We start from the raw sequence: 25,000 nt of genomic DNA on the forward strand, positions 1-25,000 counted from the left end.
GCATTCATCCAGGTCATAGAAATCAGAAGAGTGTGGTTGTAAGTAACTGGAAATTTACGTGACATTATACCATTCCCAAAATGGTTCAAATTCTTCAGTTCTGGCCTTGACTCTGTTGCCTGAAAGCGTCATTGCTAACCACTTCGCAACGTGGTAGGTTTCGAATGGGAAATGCCATTCAATGCTGTTGAGAAACACACTCTTTTTTGATCATGGCTGAACAGGGATGTTATACCTCTAGATTGCAGGAGGAGGCGCTCTCGACCACAGAAGCTGAATTGCTTACAACCAAAGGTTTTCATAGGAGAGAAAGATATTCCAAACTGCGCCCACCCAATGCAAAGGAGTATGCTTAAATTCAGTCTCCTAAGAGGGCGTTGTCCCCTCCTTCTTCTTCTCTTTTTGTGGCGTTTGGTGGCGGCTTGCACAAGATGTGCGCTACCGCCATCTACAGCGCTAAGGGAACTCCATTTATTCTCAACCTCAAGACTCCAAAGGTCTCCTAACCAAAGGTCTCCTAAACGGGCGTTCACCACACTTGAAATGGATCCTGGAAATGAACAAGCCTGGGGTATCTCTCTCTCCTATGAAAATCTTTTTTTTTACAACCTTGCTCCTCCTAACGATTACAACCCGCCTCCTTTTGCTTGCATACAGACCAGATCTAAATCAAGCATGAACCAAGAATCATCATCATGAATCAAGCCTTCAACTGCAGAGTGACGCTAAAGTGGAGACATTTTGATAAAGCCATTGCATTCCCACGGCTATAGCAACTGACGACATCCCCACCGCATGCCGTACATAAGTCTCTTAAATACAGTAGATTGTAGTGTGTTTTAAGCTGGTGAGCCGTCATGCCACACAAAGCAACCGAGGGCAACCGAGGGTGACAAGTGAAAATAAATATTAAGTAGTAGTAAGCCCATTCAAACAATCCCACCCCCCAGAAGAAGATGATAATATCATTTTGGCTGTTTTCACAAAGGCGAGGAAATAGGTGGCGGTGAAGAGGAAGGAGAGAGAGAGAGGGAGAGAGAGAGAGAGAGAGAGAGAGAGAGAGAGAGAGAGAGAGAGAGAGAGAGAGAGAGAGAGCAAGAGCATAGGAGAAATGATGACTTCTTAACCGTCTTTCTTCATAATGTATCAAACTGAGACTCGTAAAACTGTGATTCACTGCAGAGCAATGCCAGACTTCGCACAGCCTCGACAGCAATCAGACCATGTCAATCATTCACCAACACTGCACATTACAATGAGGACCCTTTCCCTGCCACACAAACCCTGTCATTGTTCGATCGATCAATCATTGACAAACACTTTTTCTTCAGGGAAAGGCTCAGTCTCAGGCTGTCCTTGAGAGTTGTTGATTGAGTCGAAGGGTAGAGGGGACATCGGAGGTGGGGGGGGTGGTTGCGTGACGTGAGTAGGGTGGAGTTGGCTGGTTTAAGAGTGAATGTGAAAGTTCTAGCTCTCTGGCCAAAGGTGGTGTTGGTGGTGAGCATGGGGGGGGGGAGTTGGGTTTAAGATGGTGGCAAGGGGTGATGGTGAGGGGTGAGCTGGGATGGATTTGGGGGGAGGGATGTCAAGGCGGCTGGGTGGTTTGGGGGTTGGTGTATATGTACTTGACCAATCTCTTGGCCACATCCTAGTTTGCCATCTTGGTGGTGTTGGCTTGGACGGGGCTGTGGGGTGAGGTGGAGATGGAGTTGGGGCTCAGGGGAGCTAGAGGGGTCAGGGCAACTGGAGGAGTCATGGCGACTGGAGGGGTCATGGCGACTGGGGGTATGGGGGCTTTAGGGGTGTTGTTGGCCAGTCTCTTGGCCACATCCTAGTTTGCCATCTTGGTGGTGTTGGCTTGGACAGGGCTGTGGGGTGAGGTGGATATGGTATCGGAGGGGTCGGATGGAGGGGTCAGGGCGACTGACGGGGGTATGGGGGCTTTGGGGGTGTTGTTGGTGTTTACTTGGCCAGTCTCTTGGCCACATCCTAAAAGGCCATCTTGGTAGTGTTGGCTTGGACAGGGCTGTGGGGTGAGGTGGAGATGGAGTTGAGGGTCATGGCGACTGGAGGGGTGAGGGAGGCTGGGGGCGTTTGGGGGGGTATAATGGGGGTGTGTTTACTTGGCCAGTCTCTTGGCCACATCCTGGTAGGCCATCTTGGTGATGTTGGTGGGGTCGACCGGAGGGGTCAAGGCAGGTGGAGGGGGTCAGGGCAGCTGGGGGGTTTGGGGGTGTTGTTGATGTTTGTTTACTTGGCCAGTCTCTTGGCCACGTCCTGGTAGGCCAGCTCCACCTCCTTGTCGGCAGGGCAGGTGTTGGTGAACTCGTCCCGGCTGCCGGCGCTGTTCAGGTAGCGCCACACTCCCTTCATGTCGCCGGGGATCTCAAAGTTGCGGTACTTCTTAGCCACCACCTGCACAGCACGCATCATTTACAAATGAATAACAAATAAATTAACAAAGGTATTGACAAAGTACTCAAAGTAACGTCCCTGTGCAAAACCACTGTCCAGGTGCTGGTGATGTGCAGTAAGATGTGCAATAAATGAAGGATGAATCACCGCACACTGGCATCTTTGCTGGTAGTTTATTTGGTGAACAACGCGTTTTGCTGTTGCTTCATCAGGTTCACTCAGAGTCACCAAATAAACTACCAGCAAAGATACCAGTGTGCGTTGATTCATCCTTCATTTACGTGTATTGACAAAGTACATTACAAGTGTAATAACACAAATACATTCAGGAAAGCTGTATAATGATGAACACATATTCAACACATTATTCTTACTCTCACTCTTACACATAGCACAGTACACTACAGGGGGGGGAAATTAAAATGTTTGGATTGTATGTCATGATAAAGATGTTTTAAAGGGACACTGTGTGAGATTTTTAGTTGTTTATTTCCAGAATTCATGCTGCCCATTCACTAATGTTACCTTTTTCATGAATACTTACAACCACCATCAAATTCTAAGTATTCGTTATGACTGGAAAAATTGCACTTTTCATACACGAGAAGGGAGATCTTCTCCATGGTCCGCCATTTTGAATTTCCAAAAATAGCCATTTTTAGCTGCAAAAATGACTCTACTTGGATCATACTAGGAAATGTTTGTTTATTACTTTGTAAACTTTCATGTAAAGATCAAATTTGGCAATAGGCAGCCCAGTTTCAATGAGCAGCATAGTTGCAGTACCTTTTTTGACCATTTCCTTGTAGTGTACCTTTAATGTATAGCAATATGGGATAAGTGTAAATATTAGTGGTGTGGATCGGCACTGCCCTCACGATCCGATTCGATCACAATTTGGGAGGTAGCGATTCGATTTGATTCGATTCTAGGCGATCCGATCCGATCCGATTCAATTCTACAATGCATTGCAATACATTACATTTCTACTGAACGCAAAGCAAATGTTTAATCAGTCATGATGAGGCAATACAAGGAGCAACAATTTATTGGCTGTTTTCTGTATCAGTCTGTATCAGTCTTGCAATTTTACATTTAATTTAACATTCATTTGCTCCCGAAATAGCCATGGAAGTAATTGAAACTTTAAAAAATTGCCGGATTGATTCTGGAACTTGCCGGATCGATCCTGGATCGTCCATGCCCCGCATTGGATTGGATCGCCGGATCGATCATTGTTGACACCACTAGTAAATATATCTAAGGACATGTATATTTTTGCTGAATGAAGATTTATGTTTCCTTAGTCAGTCAAAGCACTTCTGCAACACTTGACTCGTTTTACACATGAAGCACGGTGCTTTCAACAAGCACAGATTAAAAATGGTTACAAGGTCTTATATCCAGAACATCCATGGACAAGTGCGAGTTTCGAAAGCAGGCCCATGATACTGTATGTAGTACTGTATATTAAGTGAAGTCATTACACTCAGGGCCGGATTAACATGGTCTGGGGCCCCTAGGCTACAGGTTGCTGTGGGACTCCCCGTAAGGCAAATTTTGGGTCTACTTTACATAGACAGTGTCATAATTACGAGGTAGGAATTAAGGATAACCTGTCTATCAACTGAACTCAACACGACAGACTCATTTTCCAGTATTGCATCGTGTCACAATTCTGCCATTTTTCACTTTTGGCCAACCAGGGACCCCTGACTGGTAGGAAGCCCCTAGGCTGCAGCCATATCTAGCCTGTGGGGGGCTCTAGAAGGTGGGGGTCCCTAGGCTGCAGCCATATCTAGCCTGTGGGGGCCCCTGGCAGGTGGGGGCCCTTAGGCTGCAGCCATATCTAGCCTGTGGGGCCCCTAGGCTGCAGCCATATCTAGCCTGTGGGGGCCCCTAGGCTGCAGCCATATCTAGCCTGTGCATTAATCTGGCCCTGGTTACGCTCTATCACAGTGGATTAAAAATTCTTGCATGATGCACTCAGTCCTCCACCAGATGGCTCCAAAGCCTGCCTTTTCACTGACTGGGTGCCACTGCTTTGGGGTAGGCTGACATAGTTAGGGGACACAAATGATAGGTAAAATGATGTGTAAAATTGTGCATCAATGAAAAAACTAGTATACAACAGGTAGTAATTGTTTGTATCTCCTCCCCGTAGTTTACATTTGAGCGGTGTGTCGTTCGGCCACGAGAACGTCCAGTCTATGGGGATTTATACTGTATCAGACCTATTCAATATTTGTTGAAAATACTCAACTACATCATAACAACATTGTTATGACAGTACAGAGAGCCTTAAGTAACAGATTAAGAAATAACCATTAAAATTTGGTGGCAGAAAGGTTATAACATAGGCTCTGCGCTAAGGGTTAAAGAAAACATCAAGTAAGTGTAATGAAATGTAATGTAATGTTTGACTACCCAGACAATCCCAAGGCAGTAAGCAGGTTCAGATTCAGTTATATGGTGCTCCATGCGTCAACACGCGAGATGAGTGTGTATAGATGGGTTTTCTTTTTATGTTTTCCCCTGCCTGCGCGACCCTGGCTGCGCACAACTCAACCTCTGACTGTTGGAGATCCCTGACGGTCAAAAAAATGTGCTCACGTGGTTGGCTGCCAGTATCTTGCCCCTCCTCATCACACGATGTTTATTAAAAAAAAAAAAAACATGTATAGCAAGAGCTATCGTATTACAACAGCGACTAAGAGCAGAGGGGATGAACTTCAAGAACTAGTGCCATGGGTGATCCCGTAGCTTGGGCAAAGGTTGCACATACACAGCTAAGACGTTGCATAGAGAGCTGCACATAGCAGTTTTTTATTGGGCAGGTTTATTGGGCCCCAGGCTAGCCAGGATTTAACTTGTGCCCTTTGAAACTGAGGTTGAAGGAGATAGCATTTACGACCTAGTATGTGCCCATACGTGCGCGTGTGTGTGTGTGTGTGTGTGTGTGTGTGTGTGTGTGTGTGTGTGTGTGTGTGTGTGTGTGTGTGTGTGTGTGTGTGTGTGTGTGTGTGTGTGTGTGTGTGTGTGTGTGTGTGGATACGTAGGAAGGTTGAATGGGCAGAGACTTAAATCTCATTTAAGCTCAAGAGAATCTCTGGATTGGTAAATACGTAGCTATTCATTTTAATGTCTATGGGTCACCTTGAGGCTCTTTCCAAGTGAGTGACCGACGTTTGAACGATTCATAAAGTATTTCACCATCACGCGCACACACACACACACACACACACACACACACACACACACACACACACACACACACACACACACACACACACACACACACACACACACACACACACACACACACACACACACACACACACACAAGCACACACACAGCACACACACACGCACACACATGCCTCGCATTCCTGTTATTGTGGGACACTCCCATTGACTCCCATTTTTATACACGGTTAAAGAATACTAAACTTTGCCCAGACCAAATCAATCTCTAACCCTAACCCATCAGTAATGTTTTTCCATTTCCACTAGTAAATATGATCATAATAGTAATAGTAATAACAACAACAACAACAACAACAACAACAACAACAATAATAATACTAACTAGAAATGCACTCAGAGATTGCAGACCTCCGCCAAGGAAGCTGAATTTGTTCTAATATTTGTTACATGGTGTGTTGTAATCCATGCAGGCCCATGTAGGCTACTAGGCCTACAGTGTACATACCATTGTGTTCAGAAAAGTGAACCTTCAATGTCAACCAAATTATAGGCCTACGTGTCTCTTTTATTAGGGAGTATGTCACCTGGTTAGCTTTGGTAGGCTATTGGTTCACCTGTCATTGTGGGATTGGCAAAATGTGATTGGTCAAGCTATAGGCTATAGGCCCTACTGTAATTTGGAAATGATTGGATCCCATGGCTATAGCCTTGGAGTCATTGTTCATTCATTTTTGTTATGAACATGTTGATGATCTGCAGCATGCCTTTCATCACATGATTGGTTTGCCACAATATTAAATGGCACAGCTGTTCATATCCACCCATAATATAGGCCCTATAGTGAATGATGACTGCGGTGGTCAACCTTATCCTTTGAGAAAGCTTTGGGATAACTGACACACACGCTCACAACACAATTTTGATTAACCGTAAATGTAATGAACTGAATGCATTTCCCTCCTTGGCGCTGTCTGTTCATCAATGTTGTTAATTTCTCCACCCTTGCTTCGTGCAAACTTCAACTGGACAGACAACAGAAAATTGATTTGGTTAAAGGGTAACTCCTGCCAATTTCAATGTGCTGTTGTATTGCTCACGCTACCCTTGACTTGACAGTACCTGGTGATGCCACATTTTTCGGCTCAGCCCTTTCCGAGATATGAGCAATTCTAATGGGGGCAGCGTTTATTTACATTTAAAAAAAATGAAACATAGGCCAACTCCAAATATTTTTCCCAAAAGGTACTGCTGTTTGCTAGTTTTCTGCTGATGTTTTGTAACCTTTTGGATGTTTTTGGGAATAAATAAAAATGATTTTTTGAAATGTAAACAAAGAGCTGCCCCCATTACAATGACCAGGATCTCGGAAACGGCTGAAGGAATCTCAGGCACTGACAAGTCCAGGGTAGTGTGAGCATTACAACTGCATGTTGAAATTGACTGAACTGTCCCTTTAACAGGGAAAACCAATGACGTATCAGTGGGGAAAACACTCGGAGAACAATTAACTCCGCTGCGGCGATGTGCGTGACATAACGTTATGTTATGGCGCGGCCCACAAGTACTGTATGTTTCAGGCATGCATTGCAGGCACAGCAGATCCGTGCATTGCATATTGTCTGGCTTCGTGACTGTCGCAACACAACTTTGATTAACCTTAAATGTAGTGAACTGGACACCTTTCTCTCTTTGGCGCCGCTGTCTGTTCACTGTTAACCACTGTTCACCGTTATATCTCCACCCTTCGTCAACTTCAACTGAACATGGAAACACTAGGAGAACAATTAACTCTGCGAAAGCTGATTTTGGTTGACAGGGCGGAGAATAATTAACTCCGCAACGATATGTGTGCCATATTGTAGGCTATATATTATATATGATCTGGTGTGTTATTGGCTATGCAGCCAATGTAGGCACAGCAAATCCGCGCGTTATACATTCTGGCTGTGGTCACACTGACCATCCACCTCGCAGGCACGTCCTGTCATTGCTCAATTCACCTCGACCCTCTTGTGGCAGGCCGCGAAATAGCAGCGAACGAACAGACGGACATGCCAACGCACAAATCGGGCGATCACATAACCTCCTGGCGGAGGTAATAATAATAAACACACAATTTGCCTAATGTATATCTTATCCATCTGTATCCTCTTTGTGCAGATAGACCCGCCATCAGGCCTGTTAAAACTTTGCTGATAAGACTCAACTACATCATAAAAACATTGCATTGCTTTGACATTACTCAGAGCCTCAAGCAACAGATTAAGACTTGGTCATTACAGTTGGTCTGACAATTAGGGTTTATGCCAATTAGGGTTTGTGACAATTAGGGTATGTGCCAATTAGGGTTTGTGTACAAAATAATCACACAAGCGCACAAACGTACGCATGCACGTGCACACGCGCACACACACACACATGCACACATACACACAAACAACGCACTCAAACAAACACAAACGCACAGACCTTGACTATGTGCAGTTTAGGCAACAGGTTGCAGTCTGCGAGTGTCAGTTCGTTTCCGTCCAGGAACTTGCGGCTGGAGCTCTTCTCCTCCTCCATGCTGTTGGCATCGATCTCATCTGGCAAGGCGCCGTTCAGGTAGCTGTCCAGCTTCCCCAGGGCCTTCAGGAGACTTTTCTCCAGACCTGGCAACACGGAGGGATGGAGAGGGTCATGGAGGACAATAATAAAAACTAGAGATGCACCGGATCCTGATTTGTAGGATCCTGCCGGATACCGGATCCACTGCTTAAGATCCTGCTGGATCCGGAACCGGATACTGGATCCTATGATATGGTTGAAACACATAGCCTACTCACACACGTGGACCCTATTTATTATGTTGGCTCAAACAATTTTTTAGACTCGTTGGTTTACTGCCACACTGCCTGCACTGGCTTCTTCAAAAGTTCTTTCACTCCATGCAGCAATTGGGGTTGTGAAAGACTGACTGAAAAACCTAGGCTAGAGATGCACCAGATCCTGATTTTTAGGTAACTGCCGGATACCGGGTCCACTGCTTAAGATCCTGCCGGATCCGGATCCTGTGAAAACCCTATTATCCTGCCGGATCCGGAACCAGATCTTGGATCCTGTGCATCTCTAATAAAAACATCATCATCAACAACGATAATACAACAATAATAATAACAACACATAGCACAACATCAATAACAAATAAAAGCCTAACATTGGTAGTACAGTAGTACTGTATATAATAGTTCTGTCAGAACCATTTCAGTCAAGAAACACAAGAGAAGAATATAAATGCAATTTCTTTTATTGAAATTATGAATTACATTTGGCGGTATAGCTCTGTTCGGAGGAACCCCCCTATTTCCATGAGCAGCATGGAAAAGCATTTAGTCAGGGGGCAGCAGCAGTTTAGGGAATTCTCACCCCAGCAGGACAGGGCGAGAGATAACCCCCCATGAAAAGAGCCAAGCGACGTGACAAGAGAACATGTCACATCATACACGACAAGGTGGAGCAGGGGAGGTGGTGGGTAGCAAAAACCGATCAGCATACAGTTGAGAGGAAGTGGATAGAATTTAAAAGGCGTGCCGAAGCCGTGTGGCCAATCGCTAGGGAAGAAAGATTATCAGCTGAGAGAATGCACCTGGATCAATTAGGAATTAATTAGATGAAGGGGAGGGCAGCAAGTTTCTTGACTACCATGGCCTGGCCAGAACTGACGTTAGTACTTTAATTTATTGTCGTATTTGTAAAGAATAATTCTTATACAGATCAATTCACTTTAATAAACGCTTTAACCAAAGGATGGTGTCAGATTTGTTAGGTGAGGTTCTTCACTACAGTAAAGGTGAGATTATGTCTTTTGATAGACTGAATTCATCATGAGGACATTTCTTCAGGCTGCCCAATTACCAGCATCGCAACTCTTTTTGGTTCAATTAAATGACTTTTTCATTTGTTTGAGTTGTCAGACCTGACACAGGCAGGAGATCACGAGCATGGCATCATGCTCATTACAGTTCTTATCTCTAAGTCCATATACTGTGCCAAGCCTTCATGCCAATTAACCGTGTTATCTCAAATTCATGGAGGAAGATATTGCATTTGTTAGGCTACGTTATGGTAGGTTTACAGTAGCTTTGTGTTTATGCACAGTATGTGTGGTTTATATGGAACTAAAGAGTGTAGTGGAAAGCGCGCACATCCAGCAAAAAAGCATCAGCAGGTGCCAAATCAAAAAACTGTCACATGTAGCAGCGGGAAAGGATCTGCACACTGCTTGCAAAAGACTTAATTTATTTGGGTCAACGTTTCGATCAGGAAGATGCCTGAAGAAGATCTATGATCGAAGCGTTGCTCCAAATAAATTAAGTCTTTTGCAAGCAGTGTGCAGATCCTTTCCCGCTCTTATATGGAACTAAATCTTGTATTTGATTTTATATAAGAAAATGTCAAATACAATAAATCAATCTTTCATTCATTCATTCATTCATTTACGGGTTTATCATCTCTCTTCGAGGTCCCCATCCTAACTCACCGTCGTTGGCCTCTTTTTTCGTGTTCTTGATGTAGGCTGAGAACTTAGCGAAAATGTCGATGCCTGCTGTGTTGGACTCCCTGTTCTTGGCGGCCAGTTTGGGGTACCTGGGGGAGATGAGCAATGACAAACATCAGTATGAAGAAGGATGCGACGCAAGGAGATGAGGGAAAGGGGTCAGAGAGGAGTGGATGTCATAGTGAGCATAGTGAACACTGTAATATGTGTAAATTGAATATTCTTTTCAACTGAATACTGGCAATATTGCATGACAATGAAATATTGAAGGCAGAAATGCACTCATTGACTGTGTGAGCTAGGTGTGTGTGTGTCCTTGAGAGTCAGTGGCGTTATGACTTGGTGTTTGTCTTGGAAAACCCGAGTTTTATGAGTGTGTGAGCAGGGTGTATACAGTGTGTTAGAAGGGCCAGTGTGCTCTGGTGTGTTTAGTACATTTCCTCTCCATTTACCTGTATTTCCCCACGGAATTGCAATCAGAATCTGTATGATTGGCCAAGTACCCAACACAGTACATACATATAGGCTATATAAGGAATTGAATGGACATAGATGTTAGCTAACACACCAACACTTGGCAGGCAGTGTTACAGTTTATGTAGTGCCGTGTATGATAAGGGGAAGCAAGGTGTCAAGAGTGATTGCGTTGGAGAATGTACAAGCAAGGGGTGCGTTTCTCGAAAGCGTAGTTGTGAGCCAGTGAGCAACTTGGGTAGTTGGCAATGGTAAATTGCATCGTAAACAACAAAGTAGCTAACATCGTTAGCAATTACGGTTTCGAGAAATGCACCACACATGTGTCTTGACTACCCAATGTGCAGTACTTATATACTGTACTGTATAACCAGCAAAGAGCCTAGTAGATAGTCAAACTGATGTCATGAATGTTTAATACGACCTGAACTACTATAGGTGGGACTGAACTACTGGTGGGAATGAACACCCAGCCTACTGACAGTATATTGCAGTGTTAATTTTGTCAGCTTTTGTCAGTCACAATGACGTAAATCAATTTTAGTCTTAGTCATATTTTAGTCATTGCCTTCCCAATTTAGTCTTAGTCTAAATGACGAAAATCAATTAGTCAATTTTTAGTCATTTAAGTCATTTTAGTAAACACTGTACATAATAGAACTCCTCCACACACTGCTTCTCTTTTTATAATTGACTGTACAGAATAAACCTTCTCCGCGCACACTGCTTCTCTTTTTAACATATATCACACTGTACAGAATAAAACTTCTTCACACACTGGTTCTCTTTTTCTCTATTTTATTTAACACCAGTGTTAATTTCGTCAGCTTTTTAAAATTTAGTCTTAGTCTTAGTCACAATGACGAAAATCAATTTTAGTCTTAGTCATATTTTAATCATTGCCTTCCCAATTTATTTAGTCATAGTCTTAGTCTTAGTCTAAATGACGAAAATCAAAAAGGGGCGTTGATGAAATATTTTAGTCATAGTCATGGTTGACAAAATTATCACTGGTACATTGTCACTTTTTTGGACAGATGTTGCTAATCAGACCATATAAACTTAACGCTGGTCACATTCATCTCCGATTGGGTTCATTGCCCGTTCGCAGACGGTGTGAACTACTGCAAATCACACGTCTACAGTATGTGTGATTTATTATCCCACCTGTCATAAAGGGACAAGGAACAGCACTTCCATACTTCATTATGACCAATGCATTTTCACTCTTCAGATTTTTTCTTTGTTTATTCACCCACGAATGTTTCGGGCAGAGCCCTTCTTCAGCATGTAATGGCGATTGAATTTTTATCTGATATCTCACAAAAAAAAAAACCTCAATGGTCATTTTCTCATTTGCAATGGGGATGTTGAATTGGGAAAAGTCCCCCAAAAGTTGCTCTGGTTGACAGCGGGGAAACGATATTGTTTTCTCCACAGAGGCCGGCGTCAGCAAGCCAAGCATGAGGCCACAAGCAGAAGAACAGGTCGGTAGTAGGGATGCACCGATACCACTTTTTTGAAAACCGATACAAGTATGAGTACATTAATGTGTGTACTTGCCGATAACGAGTACCGATACAGATACCTTTTACCACCAAAATACAATGAAAATAGATGCATGGCCTTGTTTTTTTCCACCTGTGATATTTTTTTTTGTCCATTTCCATGTAGATTTAAATGTTAGTAAATGTATGAGGTGGCACTTTCGTTCCATGCTGCTTTCAAGTCCACAGAACGTGACAAGATTTTGCATTGTTTTGTGTAATAGCAGTATCGTTCCTGGTATCGGCAAGTGCTTGACGAGTACGAGTACGAGTATAATGAGCAGTATCGGGTGCATCCCTAGTCGGCAGGTAGGTACTCGTTTGAAGTGGTGGACCCCCAGAGTGCGTTACAATATGCGACCTTGCCTCCTCCACTTGTGCTTGTGGCCTCGCCCCACCTCCTGGCCCCTCCTCCATGGAGAAAATGATAAAGTTTCCCAGCTGTCTGTTTTTCATTCACCATTTCAATTGCAAATCAAATGAGAAAAAGGCTTTACAATTGAGCTTTTGCAAGATATTGAAATATAATGCTGTTGTGTCAGTGATGTCATCATGACATATTACTTCCTGGTACAAGGAAACAAGCACAAGTGGAGGAGGCAAGGTCCGTTCGCATATTGTAACGCACTCCCAGTACAGTGTGTCTCTGTGTCATGTGACCTACTTGGGCGGAGCCAGCACTTCCTCCAGGAACTCCTCAATCTTGTTGATGTCCGTCTTGACGTCGCCGTTGTAGGTCAGGAAGGGTGGGTGTGTGCCCGGCGCCAGGTTGTGCAGGTCAGCTGGCTTCCTGTTTCGGGAGGGGGACACAACACCATGACAACCATGAGATCAGCTGATTCAGCGCAAATGAAGAAGGTTTACAGCACAGTGCTTCACTTAGTAAATTATGTGCTCTTTTTCTCTCTCACACACACACATATGCACACACACATGCACACATGCACTCACGCACACATACACACGCACACGCACACACACACACATCCTTGGGGTGTACAACATGTCCTCTGTTCATCTGCATGTATGTATATTTGGCCTTCTTGTACTACTTGTCCCTCTGTGCTTGCCGTCATCTTGCTCACCTCTTCAGGTCCACCGTGGTGACATTGAAGACCACGCCCTTGAGCCACAGGATCATGAAGAGGCGCTGGGAGAAGGGGCAGTTACCGATGCTTTCGCCATCAATGCCAGCCTGCGGGAACAGACACACAAACATCGGAAAAGGTTACAACAGAGACACTCTCCACTCCATCAGATGAAAATTACTCCATAGAAACATCCATAGAAATGAACGGGAGCAGGGATTCATAAATCCAATATGGTGTGTGCTGCTTGCACATCTCCCACCTTTCTGGCAAGAAGAGCCAATTGCCAACTGAGCTGTGCTGTCAGTGATCCAATCATTTCGAAAGCAAATTCTGCTCATGCACAGTTGAAAAATATAGAGAATTAGCTGACATAGCTGCCCGAGGTGTTGCCAAGATGGCCGCCAAGTGGAGGGACTTATACAGACGGACTTTGGTTACAAGTAAGGATCGACCGATATATCGGCCGGCCGATATATCAGGCCGATATCTGCGTTTCTTAAGTGTATTGGTATCGTCCGATACACGTGTGGTTTTGGCCGATATGCAATATTTATTATTTTATGTTATTCAGGTTTTTTAAAAAGCACCAAGACACTTTATTTTTGTATTAATTGATTGTTAGACATTACTTGATTGTTAGAGTTGGTGTTTAAATGTTACACGTTCTACCTCAATTTGATAATGCTAAATACATGTTTATTTTTAACTTGAGACCTGGAATATTTGTCATATTTTAAACTTTTTTTTTCACCCATATCATCCCCAAATATCGAGTATCGGAAATCGGGTATCGGCCAAGGGTGATGGAAAAAACGGTGTCGCATCGGGCATTAGAAAACCTGTATCGGTCTACCCCTAGTTACAAGCAGCTCCACCACCTCCGCCCTCCTCTGCTCTCCCCCGACATACCAAACATTGACAAACCAAAGCAATTTTTTCCCAAATCTCTAATCAATTCGGCATGACACCATATTGTTAGTCAAGTTGATGTGTAGTCAGTTTCACAGCGCAAATCCACCAGACATGCAATGTGATGCTTGCATCACACGCACCGATCTCCTAGCCTGATTATCATCGACTTTCAAATCTCTTCGAGACTTGGTCTGACCAAGAGCATAAAAATTTTAACATTTCCCAAATGACCTCCCTTGGTTTGCTAATGATTGTTTGCTTCCCAACAAAGTGGGAGGAGTTCCCATATTTGTGGGAACTCAGAAAGTACTTGCATTGACTCTTGACCTGACTGGTAGCAACTAGGAGGGCACAGCCTGGCTACCAATCTCCATACTACCAACCTATAAGATGCTCTGATAACTAAGTTGGAGATCGTTGAACTTTTGGACACATCGCAACAACAGCTTTTGCCACATCATGCACCCACAATGTTGTGAGGGAGTAAATTCACTTCTCACTGAAATGTGAATTTTGTGAGTTTGAAGTAAGTAATATATTGTGAAAGCCCACAGGCAATGCATTTCAAACATTTTATTAATTAGGCAGGATGTTGACATATACGTACGTAGACCTACATAACCTATATCCATGCCGTAAACAGTTTGATATTTTTTTTGCTGTCGATTGAAATGACCATCGTAGAAACAGGTGGATGATTAACAAAGCAGAAAAGGTGACATTATCTCAAGCTGAGGATGGACACTGGAGGAAAAAACTGGTGCATTTCTCAAAAGAGAAGTTGTTAGCCTGTTAGCAACTTGGGTAGTTGCCAATGGGAAAATACATTGAAAAGAACAAAGTAGCTAATGTAGTAAGCTACTTTGGTTTCGAGAAATGCACCCCAGATTTACAAAGCGTCTGCAATCAAAGCAGGGAACAGCATGGGCCTAAATCTGACCAAACTGCTCTATTTCCCACTGTGGTAGCTGTGGTAACGAAGGGCAAATCACATTTATTCGGACCCAAATGGAATCAGCTGTGAAGAGCAGCACTCAATAAATCTTTCTTATAGCCACTGTGCGGTACATACGGGGCACACTAAATGTAAAGTAGCTGGGTGAGGAACACGCACGCACACACAGGCACACACGCAGGCACGCAGGCACGCATACACAACTTTGCGGGCCACACACATACATAAGCGTGCGCACATGCACGCACACAGACCCCCCCCATACACACACACATGCGCGGGCACGCACGCACGCGCGTGCACACACACACACACACACACACACACACACACACACACACACACACACACACACACACACACACACACACACACACACACACACACACACACACACACACACACACACCAAAATGTTATTCTCCACACTACAGTACACAGTAGTCAAAATACACTTGTGATGCACAAACTGCAAAACACTTCAGAATGGTCTCAGAAAATGTATATCAAGGAAGTCTAAACATGTCCACAAAAAGTTGTTTAACCCATTCATGATGGATGCAATGGCATTTTTGTGTGCACATAGTTGTAACACTGCAGTAGTTGGATACAGCACCCCACGTCTGTTGTTACACACATGCAAACACAAACCCTCCCTCACATTACGCAACATGTCAAATAAACATGTAACAGCCAGCCATGCCCATGTCCGTGAGTTCACAGCCCTCTGAGAGACCACATACTGACCCCTCCTGCATTTAACAACAAACTGGCCAAAATTCAAGACACACATTCATACGTTGCTGAGTTATTTTGCACACCAACCAACCACTGATACGAATTGAGGGGACACTATAAACGTCACTGCAACCAACACATAAACACATAAACTAAACCAGTGATTCTCAACTGGTGGGTTGGGACCAAAAAGTGGGTCGCAGAGGGTTGCTGGGTGGGTCGCGGAGCTGTGATGCAATGCAAAAAAATTGACTATGACATATACTTGACATATTAGTTAAAAATACTAGAACGTTCATAGCAGTCTCAATATTTAAGCATTTACGTATGATCTTGGAATCGTTATGTTATCATAAGAAAGAAGTATGGCCCTCAGTGGCAATATATGGGGTCCTACTACGACAATTACATTTTCAACTACTGTAATGTAAAAAAATGCCTTGTCCATCAAATCAGCCCATCAGAGCATTCCCTTAGCATTCCCATGGTGACCCACATTCCCTCCCAATGCTCTGGGCTCAATGGCGCTTTTTTGTAGCAGACGTCAGGATGGTGCAACTATATAACTAACTAAGGTAATGCCACTATTGTATGGACTGAAAAATGAGAAAAGGTCGCACCATGCATAGGAAGGCAGAACGCCGAAACGCGTCTGTGTAATAAAGAGGCCTATGCATGGTGCGACCTTTTCTCATTTTTCAGTTTTACAATATTTTGGTCAGCACCCTTAAAAAAAGAGAGAAACTGTTGGGTGACGCCTGCTCCAACCTTTATGAACTATTGTATGGATTAAAATGTACAATTTTGTCATTTTACTGGGTTATCTAAGAAGCATATCCACTGCTTGTATATTAATCACCAATAATCAAATTAACTCATGGGCCTTAGTTGTGGTTTCACCTCCTGATGTCTGCTACAAAAAAACAAAAACAAATGTAGTGTAGGTGATGCGCGCACATCCAGTAAAACAGGTGCTGGATCAAACAAATGTGCGATACACCTGACGAAGACCGCCTGAGGTCGAAATGTTGTGTTAAATAAATCGGTGAGCAGTAACAGTGTGCGGATTTTCTTTCTTCTTTTACAAAAAAACAAACAAACATGAATGACCCCCTGAATGATAATACGGCATACATTTATCCCTATGGTCGCCCTGAATCCCCCAGTGGAGGTGCTAAAGAGGTGAGGATGTATCAGGTGTCAGAGTGACAGACAGAGGCATGGCAGGGGATCAACATAGGGGGGGGGGGGGGGGGGGGGGTGCGTAGAGAGTTAGGTTTACTCATGAACGGCCATCCGGGTACTTTGCTCGTAAATGTGCGTTACGCCCCTTTATATGGGGGAAATCCAAACGAATGTCTCATTAACTTACATACTACATCGGCTAGTCAAATGAACACAGTTCATGCTTAAACCACGGCTGTTTTGGCCACATTATTTGAACAGCCGGGAACCCAACACCATCAATTGACTTGCATTGGTTTTTCCAGATTGTGGACAATTCAGCCTGGGCGAAATATACGTTGAGCGCTGCAAGGGCTCATTTCAGCTCTAAAGAGAGGGGCGTGGTGGCTGTTTGGGTACATGATCTGCCGCCACCCCCCACTGACAGTACGTGTCCTGCAACTGAAGGAGTCTGAACTAGGTTTTAGTAGGGTGTCAGGGAAGTGTATGGGGGAAAGGGGTGGGCGAAGAGGTATGTTGGCCTAGATAGGGATAGGGATATAGCGGGCCCAGAATTTGGTCCTCATTACAATCTGATCATGGCCTTTAAAGGGACACTGTGCAGGAAATGGTCAAAGAGGTACTGCAACTATGCTGCTTATTGAAACTGGGTTGGCTATCGCCAAATTTGATATTCACATGAAAGTCTACTAAGTAATAAACAAATATTTTCTAGTAAGGTCCAAGTAGAGTCATTTTTGCAGCTAAAAATGGCTATTTTTGGAAATTGAAAATGGCGGACCATGGAGAAGATCCCCCTTTTCATGTATGAAAAGTGCAATTTTTCCAGTCATAATGAATACTTAGAATTTGATGGTGGTGGTAAGTATTCATGAAAAAGGTAACATTAGTGAATGGGCAGCCTTAATTCTGGAAATAAACAACTAAAAATCTCACACAGTGTCCCTTTAAGATGACTTCGTCCCGGGCCCAGTCAGCTGTCAGCAGCCCTGTTGTGAAGGGGGGTGGGGGTCCCTCAGCTACAGAATACATGTAAATAATTAATCTCCCTTCTATTACTCGGTTCATTGGGCTTGACCTGAGCCCTGTGCCGCCACTTCCTTACCGCAGCTGAAATCCTGTCTACTATTAGGCTCATGCACCGTGACAAATTAAAAGGAAAAATATATGCAGAATTTTTTTAAATGTTATGTAATAGTAAAAGTGGGTAACTTAAGGACGTGGAGTTTAGGCTCTCCGAATGGAATGTGGTAAAATATTTATTGGCAGAAATGAAGCATTTACAACAAACTGCAAACACACACGCACATGCTCACACACACACACACACACACACACACACACACACACACACACACACACACACACACACACAGACACACACGCACACGTACACGCACAACCACATTACACCACTAGGTGAAATGAAAACATCTACCGTAATCTTCCCATCTTGCTAGTATGTTTTGCAATAGTACCTCTTTATCTCTCGTTCTTGCCTGTTTGGGTACGGGACTCACTAATTCGACGCCCTTTCGGTACTTACCGCTTACGTCATACGACCCTAACCTTAACCCTAACCCTAACCTTAACCCTAAACCTAACCCTAAACCTAACCTTAACCCTAACCCTAACCCTAACCTTAACCCTAAACCTAACCCTAATCTTAAATCGCTTGTTTGAAATGTTTGATTACCATGTGACGTACCACTTAAGTACCGAGAGGGCGTCAAACTAGTGGGTCCCGTTTGGGTACAGTCCAACCTTGCCAAGAGGTGAGTTTAGACACTGCACAGATAAACCTACTGGGAAACACTAGTCAGCACACACTTGAGATTTTCTTTTACTTCCGACATGTAAAAGTTTCATCTTTTACCTGACGCACGTCACACATCAACATCCCAGTGACCCTCTGATGAAGACGAAAGTTATACCATCGAAACATGTCAGGTAAAACAAAGATTAAACTTTTACATGTCTGAAGTAAAAGAAAATCTCAATTATGATTTCAACCAGTTAGACATAATGAACGTTATACATTTGGTTACATACCGCCATTCCGACATTGACTTTTTATTGCAAAAAACATTTTTCCAGCTTGCAGGAACAGACCCTACATGTAAGGGCATTTGGACCGTGACAAAATTAGACACTAAATTATACACTAATCCTGTAATTGCGCTGTCACTGTCTCCACTTCCGCTCATGCAGCAACATTGTTGCAAATGTCAATTGAGTTAGAACGTTGTTCACGCGCCTTTACGTACTTGCAACAATGTTAAAATGGCTCGGAATGGCAGGGAATGACAATTAAGTACTGTCGGAATGGCGGTATGTCGGAATGGCCGGTTGCACTGTGTGGAGGAACAGCAGCAGGGCTCTACATTAGCACCAGTCAACGGCCAAATGCTAGTGAAATTTTTGTTTGACTGGTAGAAAAAAACAACTTGCTGGCCACTTTGACCCCTTAATGAGTGTGTGTTTGGATAGTAAGATTTAGTTAAGACATGGTGTTATACATTTTCTTTTACCAGAATAGCAAATGACCAAGTCATAGTGCATTACTAAAGTGTTATGTCATAGTATTGTAGCACTATGGCAATTAACCTTTCAATGACTATTACAGTGTGCCACTGGAGGTATGGCGTGCATTAAGGGGCTACAATCCAGTAGCCATTTTGGCTGGTGATCAAAAAAGTGACATTAAGTCCCTGGACAGTAGTACTCAGAGGTGCCACCCTGGGGTTCAGAAAGTAAAACCCCTGCCCAGAGGTTACTTTAGATATATGTTAAATTATAGTACATAGCTGACGTTTTATCCAAAGTGACGTAGAGTTATTTTCAGGGTATTGGTTACAGTCCCTGGAGAAATGTGGGGTTAGGTGATTTGCTCAAGGCCAGTTCAGCCATGGATGTAGTAAGAGTAAGGAGAAGTAAGGGTGGGATTCAAATGGGCAATCGTCTGATCTCAAAGGGTAACTCCTGCCAATTTCAATGTGCTGTTGTATTGCTCACGCTACCCTTGACTTGTCAGTACCCGGTGACGCCACATTTTTTGGCTTAGCCCTTTCCCAGATATGAGCTATTGGGGGCAACTTTTGTTTACATTTCAAAAAAACATTTTTATTTATTCCCAAAAACATCCAAAAGGTTATGCAACATCAGCAGACAGCTAGCAAACAGCGATACCTTTTGGGAAAATATTTGGAGTACGCCTATGCTCATTTAAAAAAAAAAAATGTAAACAAAAGTTGCCCCCATTAGAATAGCTCATATCTCGGAAAGGGCTGGGCCAAAAACTGTGGCATCACCGGGTACTGACAAGTCAAGGGTAGCGTGAGCAATACAACAGCACATTGAAATTGGCAGGAGTTGCCCTTTAAGAAAACCTCCCTAACCATTACGCCACGAATGCCCCTTCGGTGTTGCTACTAGTCAGGTCAAGAGCAATACGAGTACTTTCTGAGCTCGGGAGAACTCGGGAACTCCACCCACTTTGTCGGGAAGCAATCAACTTTGAGCAGCTCGAACGGCCCTGGGTAGAGTGGTTTAAGCAGAGACGTTCTGTTAAGACCAAGAAAATGTTTGGTTTAAACTTCCGAACAGTCTTTTCTGGCCTCGACCAGTAGCAAACCAAGAGAGGTGGGTCAACCATGCCATTTGAGAGATGTTAATTGTTATGCTCTAGGTCAGACCAAGTCTCAAAGAGATTTGAAAGTCGATGATAATCAGGCTATATCTGACCCTGCCATGAATTTGATTCAACCAGCTCTGACTCAGCTGTTCATAATGAGTACTCAATACAGGTAAAGCAGTTACTCGGTGAAGTGAGTGACAGTGTTTCTACTTCTGAACGGACTTTTTGACACCTCTGACGTACAAGCCCAAAGGCCAAACGTCAACACTGACGACTAGCGGAAGATGTCTCGCTACTACGGTGTGTGCCTGCCCTGGTGGGCATCTCTCCACTGATTTAGTACAGCCCGGCCGAATGTTCACAACCTCGAAATAGGTAATAAATCCCTTATTGTGCATGAACAAGACATTTGCGAATACATGCCTAACAAATGTTTGATTTTGCTTTGTACATGCCTTATAAGTTACTTATACAGGCATATTGTATGTATTGGTGCTAATAGATGTATCCCTAAAATGAAGTGCTACCGATTTAGGTAACACTTTATTTTAGGGATACATCTATTAGCACTAATAAATACAATGCTAATGCCTGCATAAGTAACTTGTAAGGCACGTACTAAGCGAACGCTAAGGCCTAGGTCCTTACTAAGGTTAAACTGATAATAAATCCCTTATTGTGCATGAACAAGACATTTGCGAATACATGCCTAACAAATGTTTGATTTTGCTTTGTACATGCCTTATAAGTTACTTATACAGGCATATGCATTAGTGCTAATAGATGTATCCCTAAAATAAAGTGTTACCAAGATTTATATACAATAGCCTACCGGTATACAGTATATGCTTCACAAAGTGATGCCCTACAATACATGTTTATGCCACACAGTAATACAAGGCATTTTATGGGCTGAAGGTCAAGTCGTCCAGTCATACATTACATGAGCCTGTGGGTCTGTGAATCCGTAACAGATTTCATTTGGATGGATTGTGACCAATCTTTGTGTGGTCATACTATTCACATGAACCAATTGACTTATGTCCACCCACAGACAGACATGCAGGCAAGCAGACAGACAGACAGACAGACAAACAAGCAGACAGAAAGCAAGAAAGACACATAAACAGACAGTTATTGTAATAGGCTACCTGGCCCACCATCCTCCTACAGTGTGTTTATAGAACAACTGTAGTTGTATTATTTAAACCACATTATGTCCAAACTGTTCATGCACAAGACAGCATGACTGACTGACTGTGCATACTTCTGTTCACTGAAAGCACGAGTGCGCAGTAGGTTTAATCAGCGTCAGTAATTCAGTTAATTAGAGGGGAGAGAAGGAACGAGGAAGAGAGTGTTTTTTAACGGTTGTTAATGTATGAAGTACATCATTTCTTATCTTCTTGATTTGTGAAGTCTCTGTATCTCTGTGTGCAAGCTCATTTATTCTTGCACATGTGAGAGTGCATTATTTCTCTCTCTCTCTCTCTCTCTCTCTCTCTGCATGCATGTTTATTTGTGCCTGTCCCGTGGCTGTGGCTGTGCCTGTGTGAGCGCTGCGTACCGTACGTAGGTGTGTAAATGTGAGCAGGATATTTTCCTAACGTGTCAGCACCCTCCCTCCCTCCCTCTCTAATAATCAGCATGGCTTTTCCTCATCAAGTTACTCTTCTACTCCAAACACCCCCCCCTCACACACACACACAAACAATTGCATCTACTGTACTGTACACTTCCCATCTACATCATTCAGCCTCCCTCAACAACAGCAACAACAACAACAAAGACAACTACTTTACCGCAATACAATTGCAAACAAATAAAACTTCTATGTTCCCATGATGCACCTGTGACTGTGAGTTTTGTGAGAACTGGGCTGTAGACAGTCATACTGGGGTGCATTTCTGGAAAGCGTAGTCGCTAACCATGTTAGCTACTTTGTTGGTTGCAATGCAATTTCCCATTGGCAACTACCGAAGTTGCTAACTGCTAACAACTACGCTTTCCAGAAATGCACCCCGTACTGTAGCAGCACAGTACAGCACAAAGTATAGTAGCCAGCCAGTATCTTTCTCACAACATCCTGTGGCAGGTCAGACGTGCGGTGCAGCAGTAACTCTAGCACGTCTATTGTGTTACATAGGCTTCCTTACCCAGGCCCGTCGACAGGGGGGGTACAGACAGGCCAGTCGCCCTGGGCCCATGGAAAGGGGAGTGGGGGGGAGGGGGGATGTGGAGGGCAGAATTGGCATCCTGGTAGGCCTATATTATATGTATGGAGAGGGGGGACCCTTTTCGATGATTCTGTCCTGGGCCCGTTCAAAGCTGTCAGCTGCCCTGTCCGTACCAAACACTAAATAGTCCTGTCACACGCTGCTGCCAAAACACTGACATGACAGCACCGCTCAAAAACACAACACTCTACATGCTTTACCATTATACCAGTACTATTATATCTAATACTAGGCCTATCACTGGAGGTAGGATTGGTTGGCAATAGTACCGCATTCAAATTTGCAATGATATGAATAACAGTGATAGTAACAAAATACACACACTTGTGGAAGGGGCAGCAGCTTTAAGCAGTGTCACCAGTGTTGCCAGATGTACAATAATTATTGTATTTGTACCACAATTTTGTTCATTTTGTCCTCTGTACGATCACAAAAACAGGATGTGCGATAATTTCAGAGTTGTCATTCAGTTCATTTAGACGCCTAGAAACAACAATTTTGGTCTTGTACGATCATTTCCTCCCAAAAAAGCCCCCCGAAAAGGGTTTGGTACGATAATTCAGCATTTTCCATCGGACAACACTGAGTGTCACTAACAGCAGCACTGCTACAACCTACTGCCGCTGCTGCTAGTAGATGTGTTTTAAGTTCAACTCTTCCAGTGCATCTATGTCATGCAGGTACAGTGGAATAACTAGTGAGTAAACTGTAAGATCATTTACTACAGGAGAAGTTAAATGACATCAATTAGAGCACTATTTCTACTTGATACACCTCTGACTACTAGTCATACCTAGGGCTGGGTATCGCAGCCATGTTCCTGTATCGATTCGATTTCGATTCTTAGGGCTTTGAATAGATTAATAATGATTCAATTCTATTCGATTCAATTCATTTCATTCAATTATTTTACCCAGCCCTAGTCATACCTGCAAAGTGAAGTAGCGGTAGAACTTGACAAAGGTATACAGGAGCAGTGAGAGCATAGTTAAAGGTACACTGTGCAGGAAATGGTCAAAAAAGGTACTGCAACTATGCTGCTCATTGAAACTGGGCTGCCTATTGCCAAATTTGATCTTTACATGAAAGTTTACTAAGTAATAATAAAATATTTATAGTATGATCCAAGTAGAGTCATTTTTGCAGCTAAAAATGGCTATTTTTGGAAATTCAAAATGGCGGACCATAGATAAGATCCCCTTTTTCATGTATGAAAAGTGCAATTTTTCCAGTCATAATGAATACTTAGAATTTGATGGTGGTGGTAAGTATTCATGAAAAAGGTAACATTAGTGAATGGGCAGCATGAGTACTGGAAATAAACAACTAAAAATCTCACAGTGTCCCTTTAAGTTACAACTCCACATACAAGCTAGACCCCCCCACGTTACACCTGTCTCATGTCAACGTCCAAACTCCCAGTCACCTTACCTTCACAAAGAGCTCAATCTCTGGGTCCTTCCCAGCACCGTCGGTAGACGGTTCCGTCATTCTTATGGTTATATCTCCTCAGCACCCCCTCTGCTCTATCTCCAGAAATCTCTAAGACCAGTCCATGGGAACTACAAGAGTACATCCATGCAGTTCCTTAAGTCTCACATCCTCAAGTCAGTCAATCAGTCAGCCAGTCAGTCAGTCAGTCAGTCAATCAGCCAAGGCACTTGGTCAGCAGATCAGCACTCTCCACTCCTTACAGGCCTTGTTTACTTGAGTTGAGGAGCCTTTTGTGTTGTTTGTTATTATTAGCAAGAGGACAAGACAAGCTTTTCCTGTCAGGCTGTGAGTTTGATCATCAAGGCAGCAGGTCTGGACTGTGGATGTTCACAGGGCCACCCGGCCGTCCGATGAGAGAGAGAGAGAGAGAGAGAGAGAGAGAGAGAGAGAGAGAGAGAGAGAGAGAGAGAGAGAGAGATATCTGGTTCCCACTGGTAGGGGAGTGTGTGCACGCGTGCCTGTGTGTGTGTGTGTTTGTGTGAGTGTGTGTGTGTGTGTGTGTGTGTGCAGCAGCGAGAGGGACTAGGTGTCAGGCTTTGACAAGGGGGAGGAGCTCACCCCATATACGCAC

General features: G+C 43.6%; 1 protein-coding gene across 2 annotated transcripts in view; it reads right to left on the bottom strand.

Moving 5' to 3' along the window:
* The window catches only part of LOC134469430 (chloride intracellular channel protein 5-like), a 37,370-nt gene that overhangs the window by 781 nt on the left and 11,589 nt on the right, over positions 1–25,000 (bottom strand). The window contains exons 1-6 of one of the 2 annotated variants that reach the window (XM_063223689.1): positions 24,367–24,796; positions 13,266–13,375; positions 12,845–12,970; positions 10,142–10,248; positions 8,092–8,273; positions 1–2,415 (exon numbers count right to left, since the gene is read on the bottom strand). The exon at positions 1–2,415 is cut by the window's left edge and continues 781 nt beyond it. In XM_063223689.1, coding sequence (XP_063079759.1) covers positions 2,251–2,415; positions 8,092–8,273; positions 10,142–10,248; positions 12,845–12,970; positions 13,266–13,375; positions 24,367–24,426 — 750 coding nt within the window. In that variant the 5' untranslated portion in view covers positions 24,427–24,796 and the 3' untranslated portion in view covers positions 1–2,250. Of the gene's footprint in view, positions 2,416–8,091; positions 8,274–10,141; positions 10,249–12,844; positions 12,971–13,265; positions 13,376–24,366; positions 24,797–25,000 lie in introns of those variants that run through there. The other variant, XM_063223688.1, reaches the window with a different exon arrangement.

Source organism: Engraulis encrasicolus, chromosome 18 (assembly GCF_034702125.1).
Source record: "Engraulis encrasicolus isolate BLACKSEA-1 chromosome 18, IST_EnEncr_1.0, whole genome shotgun sequence".
Taxonomy (NCBI): domain Eukaryota; kingdom Metazoa; phylum Chordata; class Actinopteri; order Clupeiformes; family Engraulidae; genus Engraulis; species Engraulis encrasicolus.